The sequence below is a fragment of the Armigeres subalbatus genome, chromosome 3 (genome assembly GCF_024139115.2).
Source record: "Armigeres subalbatus isolate Guangzhou_Male chromosome 3, GZ_Asu_2, whole genome shotgun sequence".
In the NCBI taxonomy this organism is placed as follows: Eukaryota; Metazoa; Arthropoda; class Insecta; order Diptera; family Culicidae; genus Armigeres; species Armigeres subalbatus.
This window is the reverse complement of record NC_085141.1, coordinates 214,006,272-214,033,130: the sequence shown is the minus strand read 5'-3', so window position 1 is coordinate 214,033,130 and position 26,859 is coordinate 214,006,272. Positions and strand designations below refer to the sequence as shown.

General features: G+C 42.3%; 1 protein-coding gene across 5 annotated transcripts in view; it reads left to right on the top strand.

Annotated features, from left to right (window-relative positions):
- LOC134219428 (optomotor-blind protein) overlaps window positions 1-26,859 on the top strand; it is a 428,474-nt gene that overhangs the window by 381,904 nt on the left and 19,711 nt on the right. For 3 of the 5 annotated variants that reach the window (XR_009981559.1, XM_062698157.1, XM_062698160.1), the window contains one exon: window positions 11,506-11,541. The exons of the other annotated variants lie outside the window; for them this stretch is intronic. Coding sequence is in view for 2 of the 3 variants with exons in the window: in XM_062698157.1 (XP_062554141.1) it covers window positions 11,506-11,541 (36 nt within the window). In the remaining variant the exon portion in view is untranslated. The remainder of the gene's footprint in view (window positions 1-11,505; window positions 11,542-26,859) is intronic. 5 annotated transcript variants of the gene reach the window in all.

Below are 26,859 nucleotides of genomic sequence, written 5' to 3'. Positions count from 1 at the left end.
GGGCCTCTTGAAGGGAGGCTTCCGAGCCCCTTGAAGGGAGGCTCCGGGGCCTCTGGAAGGGGGGCTTCGGGGCCTCTGGAAAGGGGGCTTGAGGCCTCTTGAAGGAGGCTTCCGAGCCTCTTGAAAGGAGGCTTCCAGGCCTCTTGAAAGGAGGCTTGGGCCTCTTGAAAGGAGGCTTCCAGGCCTCTTGAAGGAGGCTGGGCCTCTTGAAAGGAGGCTTCCAGGCCTCTTGAAAGGAGGCTTCCAGGCCTCTTGAAGGAGGCTTCCAGGCCTCTTGAAAGGAGGCTTCCGGGCCTCTTGAAAGGAGGCTTGAGGCCTCTTGAAAGGAGGCTTCCGGGCCTCTTGAAGGAGGCTTCCAGGCCTCTTGAAGGAGGCTGGGCCTCTTGAAAGGAGGCTTCCAGGCCTCTTGAAGGAGGCTTCCGGGCCTCTTGAAAGGAGGCTTGAGCCTCTTGAAGGAGGCTTGAGCCTCTTGAAAGGAGGCTTCCAGGCCTCTTGAAAGGAGGCTGAGCCTCTTGAAGGAGGCTTCCAGGCCTCTTGAAAGGAGGCTTCCAGGCCTCTTGAAAGGAGGCTTCCGAGCCTCTTGAAGGAGGCTGAGCCTCTTGAAAGGAGGCTTCCGAGCCTCTTGAAGGAGGCTTCCAGGCCTCTTGAAAGGAGGCTTCCAGGCCTCTTGAAGGAGGCTTCCGGGCCTCTTGAAGGAGGCTTCCGGGCCTCTTGAAGGAGGCTTCCAGGCCTCTTGAAAGGAGGCTTCCGGGCCTCTTGAAGGAGGCTTCCGAGCCTCTTGAAGGAGGCTTGAGCCTCTTGAAGGGAGGCTCTGAGCCTCTTGAAGGAGGCTTCCAGGCCTCTTGAAGGAGGCTTCCAGGCCTCTTGAAAGGAGGCTTCCGGGCCTCTTGAAAGGAGGCTTCTGAGCCTCTTGAAAGGAGGCTTCCTGAGCCTCTTGAAAGGAGGCTTGAGCCTCTTGAAGGAGGCTTCCAGGCCTCTTGAAGGAGGCTTCCAGGCCTCTTGAAAGGAGGCTTCCGGGCCTCTTGAAGGAGGCTTCCAGGCCTCTTGAAAGGAGGCTGAGGCCTCTTGAAAGGAGGCTTCCTGAGCCTCTTGAAGGAGGCTTCCGGGCCTCTTGAAAGGAGGCTCTGGGCCTCTTGAAAGGAGGCTTCCGAGCCTCTGAAAGGAGGCTGAGCCTCTTGAAAGGAGGCTTCCGAGGCCTCTTGAAAGGAGGCTTGAGCCTCTTGAAAGGAGGCTTCCAGGCCTCTTGAAGGAGGCTTCCAGGCCTCTTGAAAGGAGGCTTCCGAGGCCTCTTGAAGGAGGCTTCCGGGCCTCTTGAAAGGAGGCTTCCAGGCCTCTTGAAAGGAGGCTGAGCCTCTTGAAAGGAGGCTTCCGAGCCTCTTGAAAGGAGGCTTCCGAGCCTCTTGAAAGGAGGCTTCCAGGCCTCTTGAAAGGAGGCTTCCTGAGCCTCTTGAAAGGAGGCTTCCGGGCCTCTTGAAAGGGCTCTGAGCCTCTTGAAAGGAGGCTTCCAGGCCTCTTGAAAGGAGGCTTCCGAGCCTCTTGAAGGAGGCTTCCAGGCCTCTTGAAGGAGGCTTCGAGCCTCTTGAAAGGAGGCTTCCAGGCCTCTTGAAAGGAGGCTTCCGGGCCTCTTGAAAGGAGGCTTCTGAGCCTCTTGAAAGGAGGCTTCCGAGCCTCTTGAAAGGGCTTGAGCCTCTTGAGGAGGCTGGGGCCTCTTGAAAGGAGGCTTCCGGGCCTCTTGAAAGGAGGCTGAGCCTCTTGAAAGGAGGCTTCCAGGCCTCTTGAAAGGAGGCTCTGAGGCCTCTTGAAAGGAGGCTTCGGGCCTCTTGAAAGGAGGCTTCTGAGCCTCTTGAAAGGAGGCTTCCGGGCCTCTTGAAGGAGGCTTCTGGGCCTCTTGAAAGGAGGCTGGGGCCTCTTGAAGGAGGCTTCCGGGCCTCTTGAAAGGAGGCTTCTGAGCCTCTTGAAGGAGGCTTCCAGCCTCTTGAAGGAGGCTTCTGGGCCTCTTGAAAGGAGGCTTCTGGGCCTCTTGAAAGGAGGCTTCCAGGCCTCTTGAAAGGAGGCTTCCGGGCCTCTTGAAGGAGGCTTCCGAGCCTCTTGAAAGGAGGCTTCCAGGCCTCTTGAAGGAGGCTCTGAGCCTCTTGAAAGGAGGCTTCCAGGCCTCTTGAAAGGAGGCTTCCGGGCCTCTTGAAGGAGGCTTCCGAGCCTCTTGAAGGAGGCTTCCAGGCCTCTTGAAAGGAGGCCTGGGGCCTCTTGAAGGGAGGCTTCCAGGCCTCTTGAAAGGAGGCTTCCGGGCCTCTTGAAGGAGGCTTCCGGGCCTCTTGAAAGGAGGCTTCCGAGCCTCTTGAAAGGAGGCTTCCAGGCCTCTTGAAGGAGGCTTCCGGGCCTCTTGAAGGAGGCTTCTGAGCCTCTTGAAAGGAGGCTTCTGAGCCTCTTGAAGGAGGCTTCCGGGCCTCTTGAAGGAGGCTCTGAGCCTCTTGAAAGGAGGCTTCTGGGCCTCTTGAAAGGCTTCTGAGCCTCTTGAAAGGAGGCTTCCGGGCCTCTTGAAGAGAGGCTTCCAGGTTTCTTGAAGGGAGGCTTCCGGGCTCTTGAAAGGAGGCTTCCGGGCCTTTTGAAAGGAGGCTTCCGAGCCTCTTGAAGGAGGCTTCCGGGCCTCTTGAAGGAGGCTTCTGAGCCTCTTGAAAGGAGGCTGAGGCCTCTTGAAAGGAGGCTTCCAGGCCTCTTGAAGGAGGCTTCCGAGCCTCTTGAAAGGAGGCTTCCTGAGCCTCTTGAAAGGAGGCTTCCAGGCCTCTTGAAGGAGGCTTCCGAGCCTCTTGAAGGAGGCTCTGAGCCTCTTGAAGGAGGCTTCCAGGCCTCTTGAAGGAGGCTTCCGAGCCTCTTGAAAGGAGGCTTCCGAGCCTCTTGAAAGCAGGCTTCCGAGCCTCTTGAAAGGAGGCTTCCGAGCCTCTTGAAAGGAGGCTTCCTTTTTTCCATATGTACCGTTGAGTGATCTCACTTTAACGCACGTTTCACCGAACCAATTTCAAATTTATTTGCCCGAAAAACTACAAATTATGTTCCAATTGCAACTACTAATTTAAACTTTATTTGCCAGAGCACTTCATCGATATATTTCTTTAACGACCAAACTTGAAAGGAGGATTCCGAGCCTCTTGAAATGAGACTTAAGAGCCTCTTGAATGGAGGCTTACGAGCCTCTTGAAAGGAAGCTTCCGAGCCTCTTGAAAGGAGGCTTTCGAGCTGCTTGGAATAAGGCTTCCGAGAAGCGTGGAAGGATGCTTCTAATCCTCCTGTAACGAAGCAACCGAGCTTTAGTGAAAAAAAACCTTCATGTCTCTCAAAAGAAGGATTCTGAACCTTTGGGTATTGCTATATTGATTATTGCTATATTGCATTAAAGATTTTTAAAATTTGTTCAATCGAAGTTTTGTTCGTTTGTTCTTTTGTTCCGCAGCCCTTATTGTGCTGGTTGTGGAAGGCACGATTCAATTGGCTTGGATTTATTGATCACATTGCATATTATGTACAATATAATTTTTTGAAATAAAAAAATACACAATTATCAAAACTTTATCAATGAGTTTTGATTGGAATTGTAATTCGTCCGCCATTACGCATTTTTGTCCGAGGTACCCCCTAGGGCCAGCGAAGGTACCCCTAGGGGTACATGTACCCCAGGTTGAGAACCGCTGCCATAGATAATGGCAATCCTTTCTTGCGTTGTTATTTACGTAACTCCAAAAGGATTTTGGATGTGGTCGGGGTTCAGCCAAAGCACACCAAGCGCCAATGAAAAATTACCGAATTTTTCTGCTCAAACTTTCGTTTATCAGAATTATTTGATCGCAAATCGTATTGGATTCTCTCAACCCCATAACTGAGGATATCCTACTGCAAATGTATGCTTAAATTGATATGAAACAACTTCCGTTTTTCTTGAACGAACAAAATATCACAAGTCAGTCGAAAAGCCGCTTGGTGCGGTTTGGCTGAACCCCGACCATGTGATCGGAGTCTAGATTGAATTCCCTGCCCGTATCGGTGATAAGAGGTCTTACTTAAGCGTTTGTATGAGCGGGAGTGTACGACAATTGATAAACTTTTCGAGGGCGGCCTTCTACGTTTTTTTCGGCGTACGTAATTCATTTGTCATCCAAAGAACACGGGAGCCATAAGAAATGATCTTTTTCGGGACATGCCTATCTATAACATAAGCCAAGACGTGTAAGAAAGTTTGTGCAGCGGGATTGACGTTGTCTGGATCCAGAATATTCTCTCAATTCAAGTTAGAAAACATAACTTGGAGCTTGATGCTGCCGTTTACAAAGCAAAGATCCAAAGCGATTGTTTCCATTAGTCACGTTGTTGATAGGGGACATATCTGCAGAACTCTAGCTGTCAGGTAACGTGAAGGCTTCAGAATAAAAAGTAGAGAGCGTATAATCTGGACAGAGGAAACCACTATGAATTTTGCTTTGAGTCTGCGAATATCTTTCAGGAATTATTACTTTCGCAGTCTCCTAAACCAATTTCACACTCTTCTGCAGGGTCGTCACCATCACCAATCTCAATGGTTCGAACAATTGCTTGCAGTACTCTTCCATCTTCCGAAACGATTGGTTCCTCTACAACGCCACGTACCCAGCATTTTCGCTTCTCTCCATAGACGATGTAAACCAGATCACCAGCCATTAAATTGTGTGTCTCTCTGAAGCACTTCTTCCGTTGACTGATTGCTGGAATGTACTCCTTGAACGACCTGTTCTATATATTTTCGGCTAACTCCTGCGAGCGTTTGAATGAGTCTCTCAGAGCTTCTGCTGGAAGTACCGGCGGTGCTACAATCAGTGGTTCGTTTGGCGAACTATCACGTAGGAAATGGTTTGGGCTGAGCCCTTCAGCTTTGTCCGTTTCCTGGCTGACATATACGAGTAGACGAGGATTTATAATGTCATCAGCTTCGGCAATCGATGTTAGAAGGTTTTCATCGGTCAAGCGTTTTCCCTCGTCAATCGCTGCCAATGTCTCCTTCATGGACCGCATAAATCTCTCCCAAACACCTCCCATATGGGGAGAGGCTAGAGGATTGAAAGTCCAGTTTGTTCGAGCTGACGTTAACTCATCGTCACATTTCATCCCAATACAGTGAACCTTGTCAATTATCTCTTTACTCACACCCCGTAGATTGGTCCCGTTATCCGAGAAGATTTCTGTTGGTTATGTCATTGCACAGGATTGAGTAGTAAGTGAAGGCGCTACTTCGAGATGAACTGAACTGACGACTGAACACGTTAATAAAATTAGCCCTCTCTTCTCGCTGCGACGGCCAACCGTGGTCATGAAAGGCCCTAGATAATACTCGCATACAAAATTGAAGGGCCTCAGAAATTGAGTCAATTTAAGTACCGGTAAAGCTGTCATTCTAGGAATCTGCGGGCGATTTTTGTTAATCCTGCACCAACTACAATCTTTCATGACCTTGGTAATCACTGCACCCACCGCTTGTACGAAGAGTTGTTGTCGCAATTCGTTCTTCATGGTCTTACTATCGAACGATCTTCGCCGTAACTGCGTGCTTCTTTGGCAATACTGTGGACGAAGGTCAAACGATAAGAACTCCGCGTGTTTCACACGATTCTCCATACGTATAATTCCGTTGTCATCAATAAGGGACGTTAGTTTATAAAGGAAACTTGACTTCTCGATCTGCCGAACATTCGCGTTCCTCATCAATAGCTTAACCTATTTACCAAACGATTCAGCATGTGCTATTTTTTATCAGAATCTGTTCCGGCTTCTCGTATTCCAACTGTTTTGAAAGGGATTGCTGTACCAATTTCAGCTTGATGGTTTTCGCTTGTCTATTTTTAGCCTTTAGTGCTTCGATCCAATGAGATAAACAATCCGTTTATCTTCCTACGACAGTTGTATACAAATATGAAGACAGCAGCCATTCTTCGCACCAAATCAGTCCATAAAATTTGGTATCACGGATCCGCCACGTTAAGCCTCGTACAGGATCCTCCCGATCCACAATCCAACAAATATTCGCATTGGTCAGAAGTGATCCAGGACAATACGGTTGTGGAGTCCGTCCAGAAAACCTGTTGCGCTATGTTGAACGAGTGATTGCTTCGCACCGCTACCGCCAATCTTGTTTCTAATGCGGCCGCCTGCAGTTCCAACCGTGGCACTGACATTGGTTTCAACGGCGCTACTTTGACACGGTTCGACACCTAAATACACTGTATTCTTCCGTTGACTACTGTCCGAAAATATGCTGCACATCCGTACGCACCTTTACTGGCAACGGTAATGCTGTGGAAATGAACATCTTGAATGTCCATCGAACTTGCTTGTCTGAAGTAGCTACAGGCCATACGAATCGCCTATATACTCAGAAGTACTTGCGTCCATCGAGTCCATTTTTCATCATCGATATGCTCATCCCAACTATAACCAGTTCTTCACAAGTCTTGTATCAATATTCGCCCATACACCGTGAATGGTAGAACATCGTCCTCTGGATTTCAGACTATTCCAAGGTGTTATACACTACTGGTACGGCTCTTTTAGCCCTAGCGGATTTCGGTCCGGAACCCAGAAGGGAAATCCGATTAAAACCCCAGGCCACTGGTCTAACCGAGGCAGCCAACGGGGTGTTCATGAAAGGCCTCCTTTTGGTCCTCTTGTCCCAGGGTCGTTTTGAGAAAGCAGGGAGGCGTTCTGATCTGCTGAGCAACGGAATTGTGGGTTAGTTTTTGGAACTTATATTACTTACTCGTATGCTACACGGCAAGGCTGTGAATTGGTACTGCTGGAGCCGTAGAGTAGTCGCTGACAAGACCGGCAAGTAATTCGGCCTAATTGACGATCCAGGTAGTGGTGCTTCTCATGGCAACGCTAGCCTTTGATGAAGGAGCAGGGGTCCAATGACGTAGCTTGACAGGTTGGAGATGACACGCTATTGAGAGCGGCAGTGGCAGGGATTTGACGGCTGTCAGAATCAACGGCAACCGTAATGGCGACGATAGCCGGGCCGGCGGGAAAACGGTCGATGCCCTCGCTGGCAAGCAGCTGACGAAAAAGACAGGAAAAGCGGTTACACAGTCGACGTGTCGTGTAGGCGGTCAGGATGATAAACGGAAGCCGAAATCTATTGCTGCCACTCGATTGACCGGTTCCCAAAACTTGGACGAAACTTGTTCGAATCGCACGTTTCGAAACTCGCACTAATTTTGTTTTCCTTCCACGAAAAGAAAAGACTGTTTTCCACGATGCTTCACATTCAACGCTCCGAAAGCAATCCCCGCTCAGAATCTCCTGTCTCCACCCATGCAGGTCTTTTTCTCCCCATTCTCGATATTCTTCATGACATTTCCCGACTTCCGTTCTATATTCTGTCACCCAGCTACCAACAAGCGCCATCTGTTGGGGAGTTTCTAGGGTTTTAAAACCGTACCACCGTTCCATATACTTGGAACGTAAATAGTGAAAATCGTGATAGTACTTTCCTCTACTGCTTTGGAAATTGCAAGGTTACAAAGGACACGTTCTGTCAACGTTTTCTGGTCTTGATTAAAGTGTACAGTAGAGGTTATCGACTGTTCTCCCATCGCTTCCAGGAAATTTGTGGAATTGGAGACCCAATTTCTGATGTGAAACCCTCCACGGGAATGAATCAACTTCACATCGGTAGCTATCTTGATGGCTTCTTCTACGGTTATACTCTCATACTAGTCATCTACATAATGTTTGTTGATTATTGCTGCTGATGCTTCCGGAAATTCTTGCTCAAACTGCGCCGCATTCAAGTTTTTTTTATGAATTGGGCAGAGAATGGAGAACACGTCGGAGAGCTGGATGGATCTCGTCGGAAGAGAAAGCTTTGGAACTGTCTGTCTGTCATTCGTATAGGAAACTTTTGGAACATCTCCTGGATGGCCCCACCAAATGCGTCGCATCTTTCTCGACACTTGCTGATTACAGACTGCAAAGGCACCAGCTTAAGGCCGGTTAAGAGCTCCGAGTTTGGTGATATCCCATTGACGAATGCTCTTGCGTCCCACACGAGATGAACCTTTCCTAGTTTTCGAGGATTAATAACTACGTTCATAGGAATATACCGGACATTCCCCTTCGCCAAATCTGCCAGTTCGTCGACGGTTGCCTTATGCGCATAGCCTTTTATTAGGTATTCAGCAATTAGCTGATGAGCCTATGAACGGAGTTCCGGATCTCTCTACAACTTCCTCTCTAACGCTTTCAATCGTGAGATGGCCATTGGTTAGCTATCTTGGAATCTCTGCCCATCTCACTGTCAAAGTAACCCGGTCTCGTGTAACCCGTAGTAACCCGTGGGATCGTTCAACAGAAACCGAGAACGCATGTCGTCGGGTAGCTCCTGGTTGCTCATTGGTTCCAACGAGTGAAAGTTGACTCTTACTTCTGATACTACGGTTTCGCTCGATTGAGGGCCGTAAATTGTCCACCCTAGCTTGGATTTCACACCGATCGGCTCGCCAGGTGATCCAACTTGTAATTCGAGTGGAGCAAATACATTCAGGTTATCCAGTCCAAGGATGATTCTACATTCTTCGAACCCATAGGTCACTGCGGGAGTATTGTTCAGATGTGGGTACTGTCAAGCTAGCTTTTCATATTGAAGGCTCTGTGTCGGTAGTTTTTGTTTAGCAACAGTGCAAACGTCTTTCAACGGCAACTTTTCAACTCTTTTGGACGTAGTTTCAAATCTGTTCACATTGCTTGTCGATGTTACAACCAGCGATTCCGTGAGACCTCGGGCATCCAACTCTCTGGCTACGGCTTCTTCAACAAGAGTGGAAGACGAACTTTCATCGTAAAGCGGTTAATTGCAAATTAGCGAATTCAAAACATTCATTTGCTTTTTATGGGCTTCGTAGCCGTGCAGTTAGCGACGTTAGACATCTAGACGCATGTACTGTGGAGTGTGGGTTCGATTCCTCCCCTGGTATGGAGAAAACTTTTCGTAAAACGGAAACTCACTTCTGGTCCTCTGGTTGACATTGTCCGTTGACTGATGCTAGATGTTAAGTGATCTGCTCTACATCTCGATAACCTCCCGATCTCGATAGTTCTCTATCCCGATGTGTTCTTATCATATTTCGTTCTGGATTCACTCTCCTTATGTCGATATGTTCTAATTTCTAGGCTACTAGACCATCTTTGGACAATAACAAACATATCAACAAAAAGAAATGTCATTTGTTTTGTTGTCGTTTTTCATAGCAACTAGCTTTTTTAGATCTAGTACCCATTTTAATTTTTCTTCCATTCCTCGATATCTCTTTATCTCCATGTTCCCTTCAATATCGAGATGTGGAGAGGCGACTGTATTATCTAGGGTGATCTAACCGGTAGTATCGAAACCGGTAATACCGGTATTATCGGCCAATTTTAGGTACCGAAAATACCGGTATTGGAGACGGATCAGTACCGGTATTTTCGGTATTACAAATTTTAGCTGTCAGTATGAAAAATCTCGAATAGTTTTCACCTACATATATCAACTAAAGACTCACCGTGCAACAAACATTACAACAATGCGCATGAATGAACTTTTGCACAAGTAGGCACAGCTATCGACGTTCACTCTACAGCAATAATCGATCATCATCTCATTAATCCTACGTGTTGCTTCATTCCCTTAGCCATCTGTCAAACTGTCAACGACTTTTTTCTTTGTTATCTATTGCGTTTATTTGACAGGCTCAGGCGTGTATAACACTTAACGGAGCCGAGACTTTTTATGATATTTACAAACTATATCATTTTTATCAACAGTTAGGGAAAGGGACATTGATATGGAACTTTTTTCTTCAATGAACTTTGTTTTTATTGTCGAGAATTTTCAGATCACTTATTAAAAATGATTTGCTGCAAAATTATGCCCATTCTGAATTCGGAGAAGAACTTGTATTGGTGACTGATACCAAGACACACTAGAATAGCATGTTATCCATGCTTAAACGGTTCTATGAGTTAAAGGGGTCCGTTAAAAAAACTCGATTTGATCGATTTGAAGCTTCAATCCAAATTCAACTTAAGTGATGATGATTTGTTGGCGGTGGGTGAAATGATTCAAGCCCTCGAGCCTGTTCAAGCTGCTGTGCAACTACTATGCCGTGAGTTCTGCACTCTATATGAAGCCTACGTGGTGCTATAATTAATATTTAGGCAATTATCGAAACAAGCCACACAAATTGCCGCCAACTTATTCGATGCTGTAGAAGAACGAATCCAAGGGAGACGATCATAATACGCCGGACTTTTTGCTTTTCTGATTAATCCTGCAGTTAAACAGAAAGGATTTTGGCATTTTGTTCAAGACATCCAGAGCTACTTTGACTTAGAAAGCGAACGAGATCTTGAAGCTTCTAATCACTCCTGATGCGATCGTTGAAGCAAAGACAACGACCTCAACTGACGATCGATACGAAGGAAATGCCTCTATGGATGATTTTTTCTGGTTTATTGGTTAAATAACAATTCATGAAGGGACTGTAACAGAGCAAAACATTTGCGTTGCCAGTGGCAACTACGTTGACGCCAGAGTCCTTGACACTGATTTTCAAAGCTCTTGGAACTATTTATCCAGCTTCGGTTGAACCAAAGATGGCATTCTCAGCAACCAGCAACTTTAACAACAAAATCCAATGTGAATTGGGAGATGAATCGCTCAGTATGTTATGTCTACCTAAGTTTCGCTTTGCCCAGCTCAACAAGCAATGATTTTAACAATAATTTAACAAACTTCAATTATGGAAGTTTGTCAATATTTTTTTTTCACTCAACAGTTCAAATCAACAGTTTTTTCTTATTTTTAAAATTTTCACAAATACCTTTTTTTTCGGTATTACTGGTATTGACTCCAACAGATACCGAATACCGGTATTTATCAAAAATGGTCAATACCGATTACCCTATTATTATCTGAGAGATTTCAAAAGTTTCCAAGTTTCCATTTATGCATTCTTATATTTGGAATATTTTACACGATTTCATACACCAAAGTAGTTCGTTCAAAAATAAGATTAAGTCAAGTACGAGACACTGAAGACGGCCTTACTGTTGAGGTCGAAATACGTATCTGTCAGGATACAATTAAGTGGTGGAATTCAATGGGATTTTTTAAACTCGTCTTATGACAGGTGAAAACATTCCACTAAAAAGCTCAAAATAATTTTCTTATCAAGATTAAATATTTTAATGCGCACCGTTTTCATGAAATTACTTTACTGATTCATAATTGAACAGAATGAACCTAAGACTAATCCCTAACAACTATATTGCACAATAGCCAATTAGGTGTTCAAATGAAATAAAAGATTAGTAAATTGAAGTTGCAATTGAATTTGAAGCCATATAATATTCAATGAAAGTTTTCGAAGCTTTTCTTTGAATATAGACTAGTCCAAACGATTCGGCCCCAAATGATTTCCTTTTTTGTAATTTATTCTTCCATATTTTCAGCGAGGCGCAATTCTCGACTGCCACAGCATTACGAAGGTAACATTTCTTAATATTTTATTATAAAACGATTATTCCCATTATTTTTTGTCATGCTATCCGTAGCTATCCATTGTAGCATTGAAAACGTTTTCTTATATCTTTAAAATCTGTTGCTTAGTTCAGTCTGACTTGGCATCAATTGACAACTGACAATTATACAATATGAAAAATTTGATAAACTCGTATAATTTCGTAGGTGATCAAAACCAGAACAACTGGGAAAAAATAAAATAAATTAGATAACGTTGTAGAAAGAGCGGTGTCGTTTCTCAGAAAAAAAAACACATAACTAAAATTAATGTAAATTAAATAACAAAATATCAATTTTTGGATTAAACACTTTTCTAAAATCCTCCGATAAGATCGTGAAGTTCCATGGTATTAGAACAATTCTCTCTAATGCGATTTCACTAAATACGCATTTTATGTATATGCGACAAAAAAAACTAATTGTAGACAAAGTCATCCGCCCGGGCAGGCAATCTCACCTTCTAGGAATGTGAAAATTGCAATAAATATCCTCCGTTTGGCACGAATGAGAATTTCCTCCAAGAAAAACACACTCCCTTCTTGAGCCCTAATCAGCGGGCAATTTTCTCCCATTATCGAGTCCCCGTGGTGAAAGCTTTTCTTCCTCACTGTTAGGGCCGGCTTCCTAATAGATTACCTAGCACAAAAATGAAACCGTTCCAACCATGCCGCCGAGATACCGAAGGAATTCATAAATAAATAAATATTGAAGAGCACACGTGTCGGAGCGGGAAAATTCGAAAATAGACATTCCGCCGCCAGCCAAGTTGGATGTGAGTAATGTGAAAATTACAAGGCAGAAAATTTCAAACACTGTGCGCCTAACAGCTAGGAACTGAGGGATTCGATCGTTCCCGTGTACTTTTTTTCGGCTTTCGTTCTATTTGGTATTTTTCACCCCGTTAGTCAGTTGGAGGCGTTTCCAGCGCCTGTCAGCGGTAATTTATCACAACATATCTTCAGCCACAGTTTTTTTTCTCTTCACACAGCAACAGAATACATGCCACATTTGCCAATAACGCGAGAGGGTGGCTAATCGTAATTTAACTAGTATGTAATTTACAACCTTCTGAAAACGGAACGGAACTTCAAGTGGACCGAGTGAGTCCGCGTTCGGTTGGCGTAGGAGGAGGAAATTTCGAGAACACCGTGCCGGGGTGCGGTGGTGGTACGTTCTACGGAAATGCTAGGAGGCTTTAATTCGAAGAACAGAATTTAATAGCCAACAAAACGGGAAGTGTGTATCCTTGAGTGTTTCAAGGAATGCATTTAGTCGTGCAAGAATTCACAGAATGCGTTCCAGTGTGGCGTGAAATGAAATTCTTGCAACTTGAATTCCTCTTTTCTTACCTGGTGAATAATGTTTATGTGCCTCGAAGAAAAAAATGAAGAATGGCTGGGTAAGAAGTTGGCACTTCTTTTGTTTTGAGTCGTTTTGAAAATGCGAATAATGTTATCAAAATTGGCACATAATTTTCAAGGAAAAATATTGCTTTGTGTCTTTCTGCCTGATGACGAATCAAACGTTTGAAAGTAGACAAGCTCTAGAGGTAATATCGATATTTATAACACCTATCGGTGGGGGTGCAATATTCATCAAGGAAATGTGGTATGCGCGTTATATGTAGGTGTCGGTGTATTGTCAATTCATATTTTTATACATATTTGCGTACGAGACTTATAATAACCTAAAAGAGAAGATAACTGTCGGAGAATTTCGCCGGATTATTTGGTAGCTTATCTAACCATATCCGTTGATACAGAACGAGACAGTGAATTTTTCATATGAATTCCCGACTCGAAAACGGTCTCCATTGCCTTCGAGTACATTCAGTCTTTCACTGAGGCGGCGAGAGCGAATTCCATAATCCTTCCCAAAAGCGCACCTCACACCGCGCTAGCACCATTATCAATGATCACAAGAAAGGATGCTCCCAATAAAGTATGCAAATTTATGTGAATGGAAATTTATAGACGCGCATTGCAAACACGAGCACCACGGTGCCGGTGATGTCTGCGCCCGCCATGATCCTGCCCCGGGCCGGGCGAAGTGAAGCCCACGCGAAAAGTTCCTGTTTCCGGTGCCGCACCACCAGGTCTTGGCGTCGGCATCATCACACGTTTTAGAATTATCCTACCGGCAGCGTTTAATGGCACCGGGACACTCACCGTGGTGTGCTACTGTTCTATCGACCCGAAACGAGAGAAAGACCACCACGGACGCCTTGTATGATGCAGCTGCTGAAGGCATAAATCAGCATAGAAAATCGCGAAAACTCCCACTTTCAGCTTAGACTACCGGAAAACAACGCCGCGAACGCGATAGCATGTTCAGATCTGGAACACGGCGCCGCCGACGACGACGACCGACGCTGACGGCGGGGAACCTTTCCGTTCGTTGTCTGGTGGCCAAAGCTGAAACTGATATCATGATGATGTGTAAAAAGCTTATATATTGGGTGTGGTTTAATTTGCCACCAATTTGCATACTACACGAGCCGGAGTCTACTTCCCCACATCCTTACACGGTGTCCGTTGGGTACGCCGGTGTCTATGCTTTTGGAAACATGCACGGGCGAACGAGCGAACCAAGATGCGACTCTCGACACCCCATCAGCAGCACCAAATAGGCATTATGAGTCGGATTGCTTTCAGTGAACAGGTACAGGCTGTTGTGGTGGTAAATGGAAAGATATTTGTATTTATAATACATTTTTTGAAACAAATTAATTCTATTTCCATTTATACTACAAGTCGTGTATTTTTCAACTGCAACATCTTAAGAAACAGCAACAACTCCGTACTGCGGTCCTTTATTCTCAGAAAAGTTTAACGCTGCTTCGCAAAAAAGTCGCTCAATTAATTCAGTTTTCATATTTGACGACGCTTTCAACTGTAGTATTGTCGTCATTTGCTGCCATAACTATATCTTGGTTAAACATGATCTTAGTTAGCAGTATTCATCTCTATATATAAGAATGGGTTTGCATTTAATCTGAGGCAATATAACTCACGAACGGGATAACCGATTTGTACGGTTTTCTCACTGATCGGTTCGTCTGGTTTCATAATTTATGAAAGAATGTTATCGAAAAGAGGAACTTTTGTTTTCACATTCGAAACAAGAAGTTCCAAATCCGAGTGACGTAACACAAGCAAAAAGCCATCCGAATACTCAAATCTATACATAAATCACCGAATAAACATCAACCGGAGAAAAATGCGACCGAATGCATTGAACTTGCTGCGATTGAACTCATGTAGAATAATTCTCTCGAGAGTTGTATCAGAATTAGTTTATCCATATTCAAGGATGCTATCGATCATTTAATACTTTGCGTTCGATCATTTAGTAGTTTGTCAATAATTCTTTCCAAAAGCTGATTTTCAAAATGTGTTGTATGGTGGACTTCTAGTGCGAAGGTTTTTCTGCAATTCTGCCTAATGGTTCGTTATTTGAATTCCACTAGTAACGGAGCTATAGCTTCAGTAACTTAGACTAAATGATAACAAAATTCCAATCATTTAGTTTAAGTTCCAGCAACTAGCGCTATAACTCCGTTATTAGTTGAATTCTAACAACGAGCCATTAGGTAGAGTTGTAGAAAAACCTTTGCATCAAAAGCCCACCATACAACACTTTCTGAAATTCAGCTTCTAAAATGAGTTATTGACAAGCAACTAAATGATCGGACAAATTACTAAATGATCGATAACATCATTCCATATTCTCGTTTGCCTAGAAGCTGTTTTGAAAAATTCTATTTAAACCACGAGCGAATCTTTAGATTTAAAAACATTTGCTTATTTCATGTCGAAGTATGAAAAGATCCTAAGTTTCTAAGTTTGATGAGCTCATAAAATTAAATTCTAGTTATTACAGCGGGACTTGGTTGTAATCACAGGACTCCAAAAGTAAAACAAAATCCTTAGCACTTTTTATAATTAATACTAAATTTTATTAGCAAGAACCTGAGGTATCTCTCCGAATGTTGAAAAACTGATCAAATAGCATTGCATGGAATATCTAAAATCCTTTAGAAGTCTCAAAGCTCCAATATTAATTAGTAAATTCTAGTAACTCAAATAGAAATGAATGTTTATCGTGGGCCAATGGAATTTAAATTTCACGGAATGTAATGTCTTCTCAGAGTCACAAATATGCTAAAAGAGAAAAGGAAAAACTGTCATTTCTACTTCGTCCAAACCAAAATGTTCATTCGAATGAGTGGCAATTCCGAAGCCTGGAATCTGGATACAAGAGATCAAAGAATCATCTTCATCGTCTCCACAAATGATACTTGATTGAGGACGAATTGGTAAATAATTCAAAAAAATATTTGACTGTCCTTTGCTAGGTAATAAGTAAAATGCTTATTTGGTCATCATGAATTCCTTCCAGTCACTGAAGCAACTCCGGTCGCTCAAGAGCTATCAACAAAGCCGGCTTGATAACTTTCCACGAAATAATTTACTACGGATGACAGACGACGGTGTTGTTTCTTAGATTCGAACTATTAGTCTGAGCTAGCTAATAAGGAGACGTATTTTCTTGTCTTATGATGAGTTCAGCACCGATACCGTCCTCACGAAAAGCTTTATTGTTCTTGAGCTGGCGAATGGCATCCTTAACATTCCATAAAGTAGATTTACCTCACGTTCGTTCGTCTAGATGTTCCCATCCTTACCTCTGCACACCACGGCTCGCGATTCGAAACATTTGCGGGATGCGTTGAACTGTAGATTGAACTGTTTTATGATGTAAAGTGCTCCATCACGATGTTTATTGGGTGACAATTGGGTCACACACTAAAACGGGTCATTTCCATTTAACCAACATACAAATTGGAGTGACTAATCATTGTTACAAAGTGACCCATATATGTGGGGTCAGTGTATTTGGAGTAGGAACTTCATATGCAGTGAAGATAAGTCGTATGTACCTTTTACTTAATGACGTTTTACTGAATAAAGGACAATTATTAATTTATGAAATAGGTGGATTACCGAACCCAAATTGCCCTACCGGTGGGGTTCCTGACAACAATTTACATAAAGTTCTTATTTGCGATAGAGGTAAATCTATAAGAGAATCGATAATAAATATACTTCGATCAAAAATTATAATAGAATTCAGAAGATTAGATGATATACTTAATAAAATATTAGTAATGAGCCCAAACTAAATACTACATTGTGGTTAGCAGTACACTGCTTCAAATGGTTGGTCAATCCTGTAAATAGTGATAGTCTTTATGTTTTGGAAGAGAATTGGAACATGTTTTATAAGCATTTTGCAACTTTTCTCAATGCATGTTAAAACAAAATGGGTATGAGTGATAAGTATTGTAATGTTTGTTGTAATCCGTTGACAACCCGCATAATGGAAAACAGCATGTTATATGGTCAGAATCATCATTACGATGTAAGATAGAGCGTTACATTTTAACTTACGGTTATCAAATAATTTTCGGTCGGCTCAACATCAACTCTAAGGGGCCCCATACACGCTCCGACAGGTTGTACAACTTTGACTCCGCCCCCAGGAAATTTGATTCGGTCGGAGTAAAATCGGACCGCTTGTGAGCAAGTTGTACTGTCCAACAGTCTTACAACTTGCCCACAGACGGTCCGACCGAACCAAATTTCCTGGGAGCGGAGTCAAAATTGAACAACATGTTGGAGCGTGTGTAGGGCCCCTAAGTGTCAATATATAATATGCTGTTCTAATATGCCTTAAAATGTTCTTTATTTTCAGCATTATATTAAAAGCCGCTTGGTGTGATTTGGCTGAACTCTGGCCATAGGAGATTGTTCGTTTACAGTTGACAACCTTAATGGTAAGCGTCGTAACAGTGAAGAATACTATTGCCGACCGCAAAGGAAAATATTCATGTGCAGTTGCGGAAAGTAAAACGAATAAATAATGATTTTTAAATTATAAAAAAATGATTCATCCAAAAAGATGGTCCTGTTGTCTCCGACTCCGTCTAAAGCGTTCCACGTTCTGCCACGTCTATGTCCTATTCGGCCAAATATCATGTTCGGCTAAATGTCCTATTCGGCCAAATGTCCTATTCAGCAAAATATCCTATTCGGCCAAATATCTTTTTCGGCAAACGTCCTATTAGAACAAATGACCTATTCGGCCAAATATCCTATTCGGCCAATTGTCCTATTCGGCCAAATGACCTATTCGTCCGGATGACCCTTTCGGCCAAATGACTTTCGGCCAGATGGGTTTCGGCCTAATGGTTTGTTCGGCCTAGTGGCCCACGACTGGGAAACCGGTCATAGCCCCAGGCTATTGGTCTAACCCATGGCGGTTAACGGGCGGCAGATGGAAATGGCTTTTTTTGGTACCACAGTCCCAGTGTCGATTAGAGGAAGCTGAGAGGCACTCAAATTTTATTAGTGATGAAATTGGGGTTAGTTTTAAGAGAGTATCAAGGACCCGTCGTCGAGCGCCTCGTATGCATATCAGACGGTGAACATGCGGTCTTCACAATCCCCGACAGGGCTGTATCCGCCCCCATTGATTTCCTGAGTAGTTCGCGGCCTAGTCGGGAGCTAAATGGCTCACCTAGGATGTGATTCCGAATAACACAAGAACGGAGACAAAGGGCTTAATGAGCAGAATTTTCCGATAGATGTCTCCAACTCATCACGTTGGAACTCAACTGAAATTTTGGTGAAAATACCAATGATTTCCTTGAAAAAACTAAGAAGAACTTCGAGTGCAAATTCTGAAGGATTACTCGTTTTTTTTAATTACCGTGTTTTAGGATTTCCGTTGAAATCCAAAGAATTTCTCGTTGAAATAGAATTTTTGCACGAAGAAGGGTCGTTTGACAGAAAGACATTTGGCCGAAAGCCAAATGTTGTTTGGCCAAATATGGCATTTGACCGAACAAACCATTTAGCCGAAGCCCATCTAGCCTAAAGTTATTTAAATAAAAATGTCGTTTGGTAGAAAGATACATACTGTCGAAAATGTCGTTCGGCCGAACAGTTCCTTTGGCCGAAATGGACATCTTGCCTAAAGTATCGGAGTCAGGGTTGTTAACGTTAATCAACGATTAACACCGTTGACGTTGATTTTCACTTGGGCTAACGTCAACGCCATTGCGTTAAGCTACTTCGATTGTAACGTTAACGTTAACGGGATGCGTTGAATCAACGTCAACGGACACCGTCAACTCTCTCGTTCATTTTCCTCCATCCTAACCAATCAACAATCATCACGTTTCTTTATTCCATTCTGCGCCTACGCATTTTTCCACCTCTAGAATTCACGCAGTTTTGCAGAGGTGCTTCCAAAAATCATTATGATGTTTTACCTTTGATACAAAATTAAGATTATAGAGCACGACTTAATTAATATTTTGCAAAAAATTCAAACCTCCAACTATTACCAGTTCTGAAACATCCCAAAATGTGGGTCAACATTACAGGAGCCTCAACTTAGTTACCTGTTAATTATGGGAATTCAGATCGATGTCTTGAGGAATTTAATGTTTGCCTTGAATGTGAAAAAAAGTACATCATGTGGGAAATTCAGCATTGGAAGTTGAATTGCCCTTTCACATATATTATGCAATGAATACAATTTGACTACAACAATTCTCATAAAATGCAAAACTAATGTTTGTTTTCAAATGAATTTGGTATAATCTCAAATTTGATTACGTTAACAATCCTGGTCGGAGTGTTTTGCAGAAAGGTCATATCGGCTAACGAGCTATTCGGCAAAACGATTATTTTGACCAAATGGCAGTTTTAGTCTACGGGATTGCTAGGTCAAACAACTTTGTTCGCCAAATTACATTACATGGTTTTTCGCCGAATGACTTTCGACCAAACGACAGGAACGAAAGGTGCTTGGTCAAATAAATCATTAGACCCATCTGGCCGAAAATGTGATTTAACGAAATGGATATACGACCGAAAATATCGTTTGGTCATTAGGCCAAATAGGCACCAAAAATATCGGGTGCCAAAAAGGTCCTTTGGCCGAAATGGTCGTCTGGCTGAAAGGCTATTTGAATCATTTGTTTAAGATTTGCATATATCAATTTTACACAATTTCGAGAAAACACCAAAAAACTGTTTTTGAACAATTTGGCACCGAATGTTTCAATTTCTTCGATACAGATCCATAGTTTTTGGCAATACTCAACACCCTGGGACACTTCCAGTGCAAAAACTTTAAGCAGTACTTCATAATTGCTCTTCAAACTTCGTGAACATATGTAGTTTCTCAACAAACGAAAAAAAATTCATACATTCCCGAACAATTTTTTTTTTCGTATTTTTTGCCAGAATACATATTTTTCGACAAGGATTCAGAATATATAAAAATCTCATTTTGGCCAAAAATGTTACATATGCATTTTTTCAAACAAACGGTTCATTTAGTCGTATGATCCATTCGGCCAAATGGCCCTTTCTGTCAAACGACCATAACGACCAAACGGCATTTTAAACCTGTTGACTCATTCGGCCGGACGACAATTTCGACCAACAACCTGTTAGAGACAACGGTTTTTTTTCGGCCGATTGTCGCTTTGACCAAATGAAATATTTGGTCAAACCGTTCACCATGTATAAACGTTTCGCACGAAATGTCTTTCCGTCGAATGATTTTCGGCCAAACGACCCTTTCCCATTTTTTAGTAATTTTCTGAAGAATTTTCGAAGAATTCGTTCAAAATTCCGAAAAACAAAACAGCTTTTCAAAAAAAAATAAAAATTGAATGTTTAAATTCTGAAAAGGTTTAGTGGAAATTCCGGAAAACTCCTCGTAGAAAATTTGAAAAGTTTTCTATACACGCAAGAGAATCTTGTAAGATTGAAACAACTGTTCCGTTTGTTGCATCAAAAAACGAGGACATTGTTGTTTCAATCTACAAATTTTTTGTTTAAACACTGATTCACTGCTTTATTCAAACTTCATTGTTTTATCTTAAATAAAATAAATGAAAATCGTGCCTACTTGATAACATTCTTTTTTCATTTTCAATCAGCGAAATTTTGCTGAATTTTCCTGTGCTGCAAAACCAGCAGCCTTTCCAGCAGTTTAAATAGTGCTGATCAATCAGCAATTCATTCATCCATGACATTGACAGAACTTTACTGAAAATTCAGCAAAATACAAAAGCAAAGCTTTAGGTGAGCAATTTACCGCTTCTCGTCAAAGATTGAAAGTTTCGAAAGAAAAAGAAAGGACGCAATGAAGAAGATTTTCTTCTTATTTTATTTAGGAATTAAAATCATGAAATTGCATAAAACACACGGTATGGCTTATTGCATGCACCATTCGGGAAGTCGTTTACTGTATGCAGTTAAATTCCAAAAGTCCTCTCACTGGTGGCTTGGCATCTGGTCACGAAATGCATATACAATTATGTAGTTGAATCGTTTAATCATAATTTTGAAATTATTGGCTTACCTGTATCAACCAAGCATCCACCACTTTGTAGATAATAACTAATTAAGTTTCAAAAATTACAAAAACAAAATATTATAATACGTTTTGGAATCGATAAAAATTTTCATCATTCCTCCCAGGCAGTAATCAAGTCCGTGATAATTTATCTGACAACTCAATTTTCTGATAATTCAGCAAAAACTCCGGAACATCTCGTGAAAATTCCAGAGATCTTCCAATGAAAGTTTTTCGGCATTTTTGGCAGAATTTTCTGTGTATATTTTGAAAATTATTAAACAGAAATTCCGAAAAACTTTCCGTGGATATTCTGAACATTCTCCTGTAGAAATTTTGGATTAATTTCTCGTAGATATTCTAAAGATTTTTTCACTAATAATTTTCGTTGCGAATTCTAAAGAGCTTCCCTTGGAAATTCTAAAGATTTCTTGAAAGCTAAAAGTAGTTTTCGTGAAAAATTCGAAAATAATGTTCAAATGAATATTTTGGAAAATCTTAGTGGATTTTGTGGGGAAGCACCTTAGACTTTTCCCGTGAAATTCTAAAGATTCTTCCGTTAATGTCTTGAAATATATAAAAAAAGGCGGAGAAAAACTTGAAATAATATGAATGTAATAAACAAAAATTAACGCCGATTCACTCCGCCGCCGCCGGCTAAAATGGCTGTCGGCGTGACGCCGCCGCCGCCGGCCAAACTTCTGACAAACGCTGCTGCCGACGATTTTTGGACCGGCGCACACCTCTATCTGAAGGTAAAATGGTTCAAAACAAAGAAGATCGGAATTCAAGAGAATTTCACTGCAAGAAACATATCGTCGGAGTAGGCTAGATCCATCGCTGAGGACCGAGAAGTTTGCGACGAGTTAAATACCGATTTTGGGTCACCTTTGAACGACTTTGAACCGGACACTTTGCTCTACCCGGAAACTTCAGCAGTCTTTCGATCACCCGCCGAAGTGAATAGGTTGATGATGGTGATGATGATAGTCCCGCCACATAACTTTCAAAGGTTTGTGCTGGAAGATCTATTTTTATCAGTATGCTTCGGATTTGCGTTGATCTGAAAATAATAAAAATACTGAAAACACCCAAAAATGTTCAGTGAAGTGGGTTGCCGGTTTAGAAAGAAATTTCACCGCCAGGGAACTCCCTGTTAGTAAAAGGTAGACCCGTCCTCTTAGATTATTTAAGTAGCACGCGACCAAGCTCTGAGCTGAATAATTAAAGAATTGGACTGGCAAAATTGATAAATGCACAGATTGTCTATCTACTGAATTATTATTAAAAGCATGTTTCTGAGGAAAGATAGGTTTTAGCCAACGTAAGTGGATATTTCCAGTTACAGAGAATTCCACACTTCTTGTGTAAAAAACTCAAAGGTTCATCCCAATCGGGTTGTACGCAAAGGTGACGTTCAACTACGTAGTTGTATGTAATGTACAGGTTTTCGACTATTCTGTGCGATGAAACCAAAGCAAGCGTTTTTCAAGCCCAGCCTGAATCTGCTTTCGATGTTTATCCTATGCTCCTGAGATTGAGTGAGCATACCTGGTGATGTATATAATTTTTGGACCAGCTTTCGAAAATGAGGATAAAAATAAAATTTTCAAATAATCGAAGATGAACAACACTCTCAAGCGTTCACATATCCAAATTACCAATTGATAAAAACTCGCTAGAGAGTAAAAATCTTTCGATAATTGTATCTCGATTCGAAGCATTGGTAACAATGCCAAACATCCGATTGAACTTCATTGTTGACATTAAATTGCTATTAATTAGGTTTACATTATTTTAAATGATAATCGATTACACAATTTGAAAAGCACAAGCCTGGCTGATAGTGTACAGCTGCAACCATCACCGACGCAAACTGCTACAGAGACTTACCACCGCTAAGTCAGTCTAAACCCTTGGTGGCTCATTACAGAAAAACCCATTGCGAAAGCTGGGCTACCAACGGCGTTATTGATAATAATAATTATTCCTTCACGTGAATTGCGTCGGACTTAGCATTTACTCCGGCAGACACCTACGAATCAGCAAAAACAGGCCAAGAAAGTTTACCAGAACGCATTCACTGTAACAGCGAAGAAGATTCGTAGCCCCTCTACTGGCATCAACAGACGTAAGCAAGAAGCTACCGTCAAACGCCCCTAAGCTTTCCAAGGAAAACGCATGTTTAAGATAGCATAAACGAACTGCACCAGCTAAAAGCCCTGCAATGGCGGACATAAAAAAAAAAACTTTAAATGAATAACTAAAGAAATGCTAATCAATTACTAAGTTGAAGAGCAAGCCAAGTTCTAGTTGGAATGTAGAGCTATGGAAGAAGAAGCTTGCGATGCACTTACGAGATTTACTGATTCACCGAAACCAAGTGCTAAACTGTTAGCAAGTTTTAAATAGTAAATATTATTATACATAGATATTGTAACACACTAGAGTCGGTTTTTACGCGGAAGATATGGGCCGCGTAAATTAAAACAACGTAAAAAATCGCGTAAATCTTGATGTATGTCTGAAGGAACGCATAAAAAACGATTCCTGTAAAAATTTCCGCGTAACAAACGGCTTCAGTGTACATCAGGTATGAAGCGTTGACTCTTCCTTGATCGAATGGTCCAAGAAAATTGAAAATCCATCGAGGAACGGCTGAGATATTAACGATCGAAGTCTATCATATTTTCGTGACGATTTTCAATTTTTTGCAATCGTAAAGTGTACCCCAATACAGAAAAGACAGACGTAGTTCTACGTCAAAACAGTTCACAGTTTTGCATAAAGACCCTCAAGTTCACTCTAACGATAAGATCTTCAAATGAAACAATTGCACTGCATGTTTGCCGAAGCAAACCTTCAAATTCTTACCGTGATTGATTACTCGTTCTTCTCTAAGGTGGCGTGTTGTTGTGTTTTTAATACTTTTATTTCATTACATTGCACATCACTTATTAGGACGTCGTTCAGCATAATGGGGATGAAAGAAACAAAATTGGAAACAGCCCCTTGATCACTAACGGCTTTTCAGTCAAACCTCCATAAGTCGATATAAATGGGACCATCGACTCATGGAAATATCGAACTGTGGAAAAGAAAATCCTTAGGAAGCTATTTAAAGGAGCCATCGCAGTAACCCAGATTTTTTTTCCAATATGGCGTAATTTGCTTCCTCGAGCCTGAACTTCGTGCCAAAGAACTTCGACCCATGGAGGTTTGACTGTATTTGTCACCTTGGATAGTATTTATCAAGCTGATTAAGAAATATTAACCATCTTCTTCTTATTGACATTACATCCCCTCACTGGGACAGAGCCGCCTCACAGCGTAGTGTTCATTAAGCACTTCCGCAGTTATTAACTGCAAGGTTTCTAAGCCAAATTACCATTTTGCATTCGTATATCATGAGGCTAGCACGATGATACTTTTATGCCCAGGAAGTTGAGACAATTTCCAATCCGAAAATTGCCTAGACCGGCACCGGGAATCGAACCCAGCCACCCTCAGCATGGTCTTGCTTTGTAGCCGCGCGTGTTACCGCACGGCTATGGAGGGCCCCAGATCTTACCGCACGGCTATGGAGGGCCCAACATTAAGCATACATTGTTGAATAAAACTCCTTGAATAGCTGTAATGGAGTGGTTGGTCTACTCAACAAAATTGACAACAATCGAACAAAGATTTGTTAGGAGTTCAATTATGTTAGTGTAATATGTCGTGGCAGAAAGCAAACTATCAGTAATGGTATTTTTTATTGTATTTTGCTTTACTGTATTTGAGAAAAAAAAAGTTTATTTTAACGAGTTTCTGATGATTCTGACGTGATAATTTTCGAACAGCGCTGAAAATTGAGTCGATTTTATAGCATTAATAAACAAATGATTCTACCACTATACAACCACTTTATGCATAATGGTTAGCTCTGTTCGGGTTCTTGAAAAATTCCTGAAAAAGCACGTGATTTGCAAGATAGATGATTTGCGGCTTTGGTGTATAACTACCTTAATAATCTCGTTAAACATTCATTGTGGTTAAATACAATCAGTAGGACACAGCTAAAAATCACTAAAAAGTTGTATTTGTGGTGCTGTCTGCTGTCGTCAGCTACCACCACAGAGGTAGATTTTAATATTGCAGATTTTTCCAAATAATCCTCACCTAAATACAGTTTACTCAAGTATACAATTTCAAACACACTTACTCAAAATCTTCAGTCTCACTAGTCCCCATCAATGTCATCTTCAGATTCGCCCAAATTTGATTTTTCATTCAACTCATCCTGTACCCTCGTCGTTATGGTGAAAGCTTTCCATACGAGCTCACACTTTTCACGTTTCAGTTAAATTAAGATAGATGTTCGTACGTGGAAACCACACGCTTGTCCTATCTTTCCCTCTCTCGCACTCATCATATCAAATGGCCCAATGGAGGAAGCTTTCCTAGCCACTACACTAGCCAGCAGTCGTCAGCACTGTCGAGGTCCTGGTGGGCGAGAGTTTCTACATTTCGTACCTCAAACACCGACAAAGGGCCACCACACCGAAATTGTGTATGCACAATCGCGTGTTCCGTTCCCGGACAACGAATTTAGCCGGGTGTGAGGCTATAATTTAGAGACCATCAAACGGTACGTACGTACGTAGGTACCACCAGTCAACTAACGGTGTAGGTACTGTGGCCACATCCCGGCACAGGAACTCAGAAGCGGCGTGGAACCACCGGCAGAAAAACGGTTGTAGCACCTCCGAATGTGTGGCGAAAACCACCATCATCAAGTACCTGCTGCCAACAACGGCTAGGTACTGGCACTCTACAGTGTATGTATCAACCCATTTCGCCGTGGATGGATGGAGCAGTGAAGCTGCCACCATTGCTCGGATAGGGTTTTTGTTCGTTGGACGTGTTTGAATTTCAAGCAGGTAAACTCCCACACACTACGGTGCGACCACTCGCTGGCAAACAGTTTCTGGTCACTAGACTAGAAGGTACTTACATGGACGTGGAAATCAATGTTTGCAACCGAGCCACACCTTCACCAAACGAGCAAGGAATTGTCATAACGTTTCGACGAGAGCGCATGCAAACAGAACGTATATTGAGTTATCATGATTCATGAGAAAATGTTTGATGAATACGACGCATCTCCTCGATCAAACTGTTAACTATTTCTGAAGAACACTTATAAAGTTAACGATTTCCCGCGAATTCAACCGATGAGGCTTTACGATACACGACCCCTAACAAGCTGCCCATCATGGTAGGAAGCGCAATAACACATTTGCGAAATGGGTACTATCCGAAGTCAATGAGACGAATCCGATGTATCATGGTTAACTGAGTAAATTCGCAACATGACACATTCGCGTTCGTCGCTGGGCTGCAAATCTGGATAAAGATGACTCTCCCTGTGTCCCCGTTGCTGCTGGAAACGTGGAATGTGGCCGAACTGGGAGAAATCACAATTATCTACACGGTGCGGCGCGGCGTGGCCCGGCGACGGTCGTACTTAGCTCGTGACAAATGGGACACATTGACTCCTACTTGCTTACTGCCGCACGCCGTGCCACGCCAGGAAGGATGGAATCATAAGTTACCGCACTTGCACGCGGGACATTATCTCAGCTGGAGTTAATGCGTTCATTTGTGACAGTTCGAGCATATTGTGTTTCGTACAGGCTCATGAATCTAGATTGTCGCATGATTAATGAGTGCTTCCGAGTGGTTGGGGAGTTTGTTCTGCATTCCCCGCTGGGATAACAAGCTTGTATTACTAGCGTTGAATTTGGGGTTTTCCTTGGCATGACTTGAGAAATGTCGGGTTCCTATTCAATCGTGTA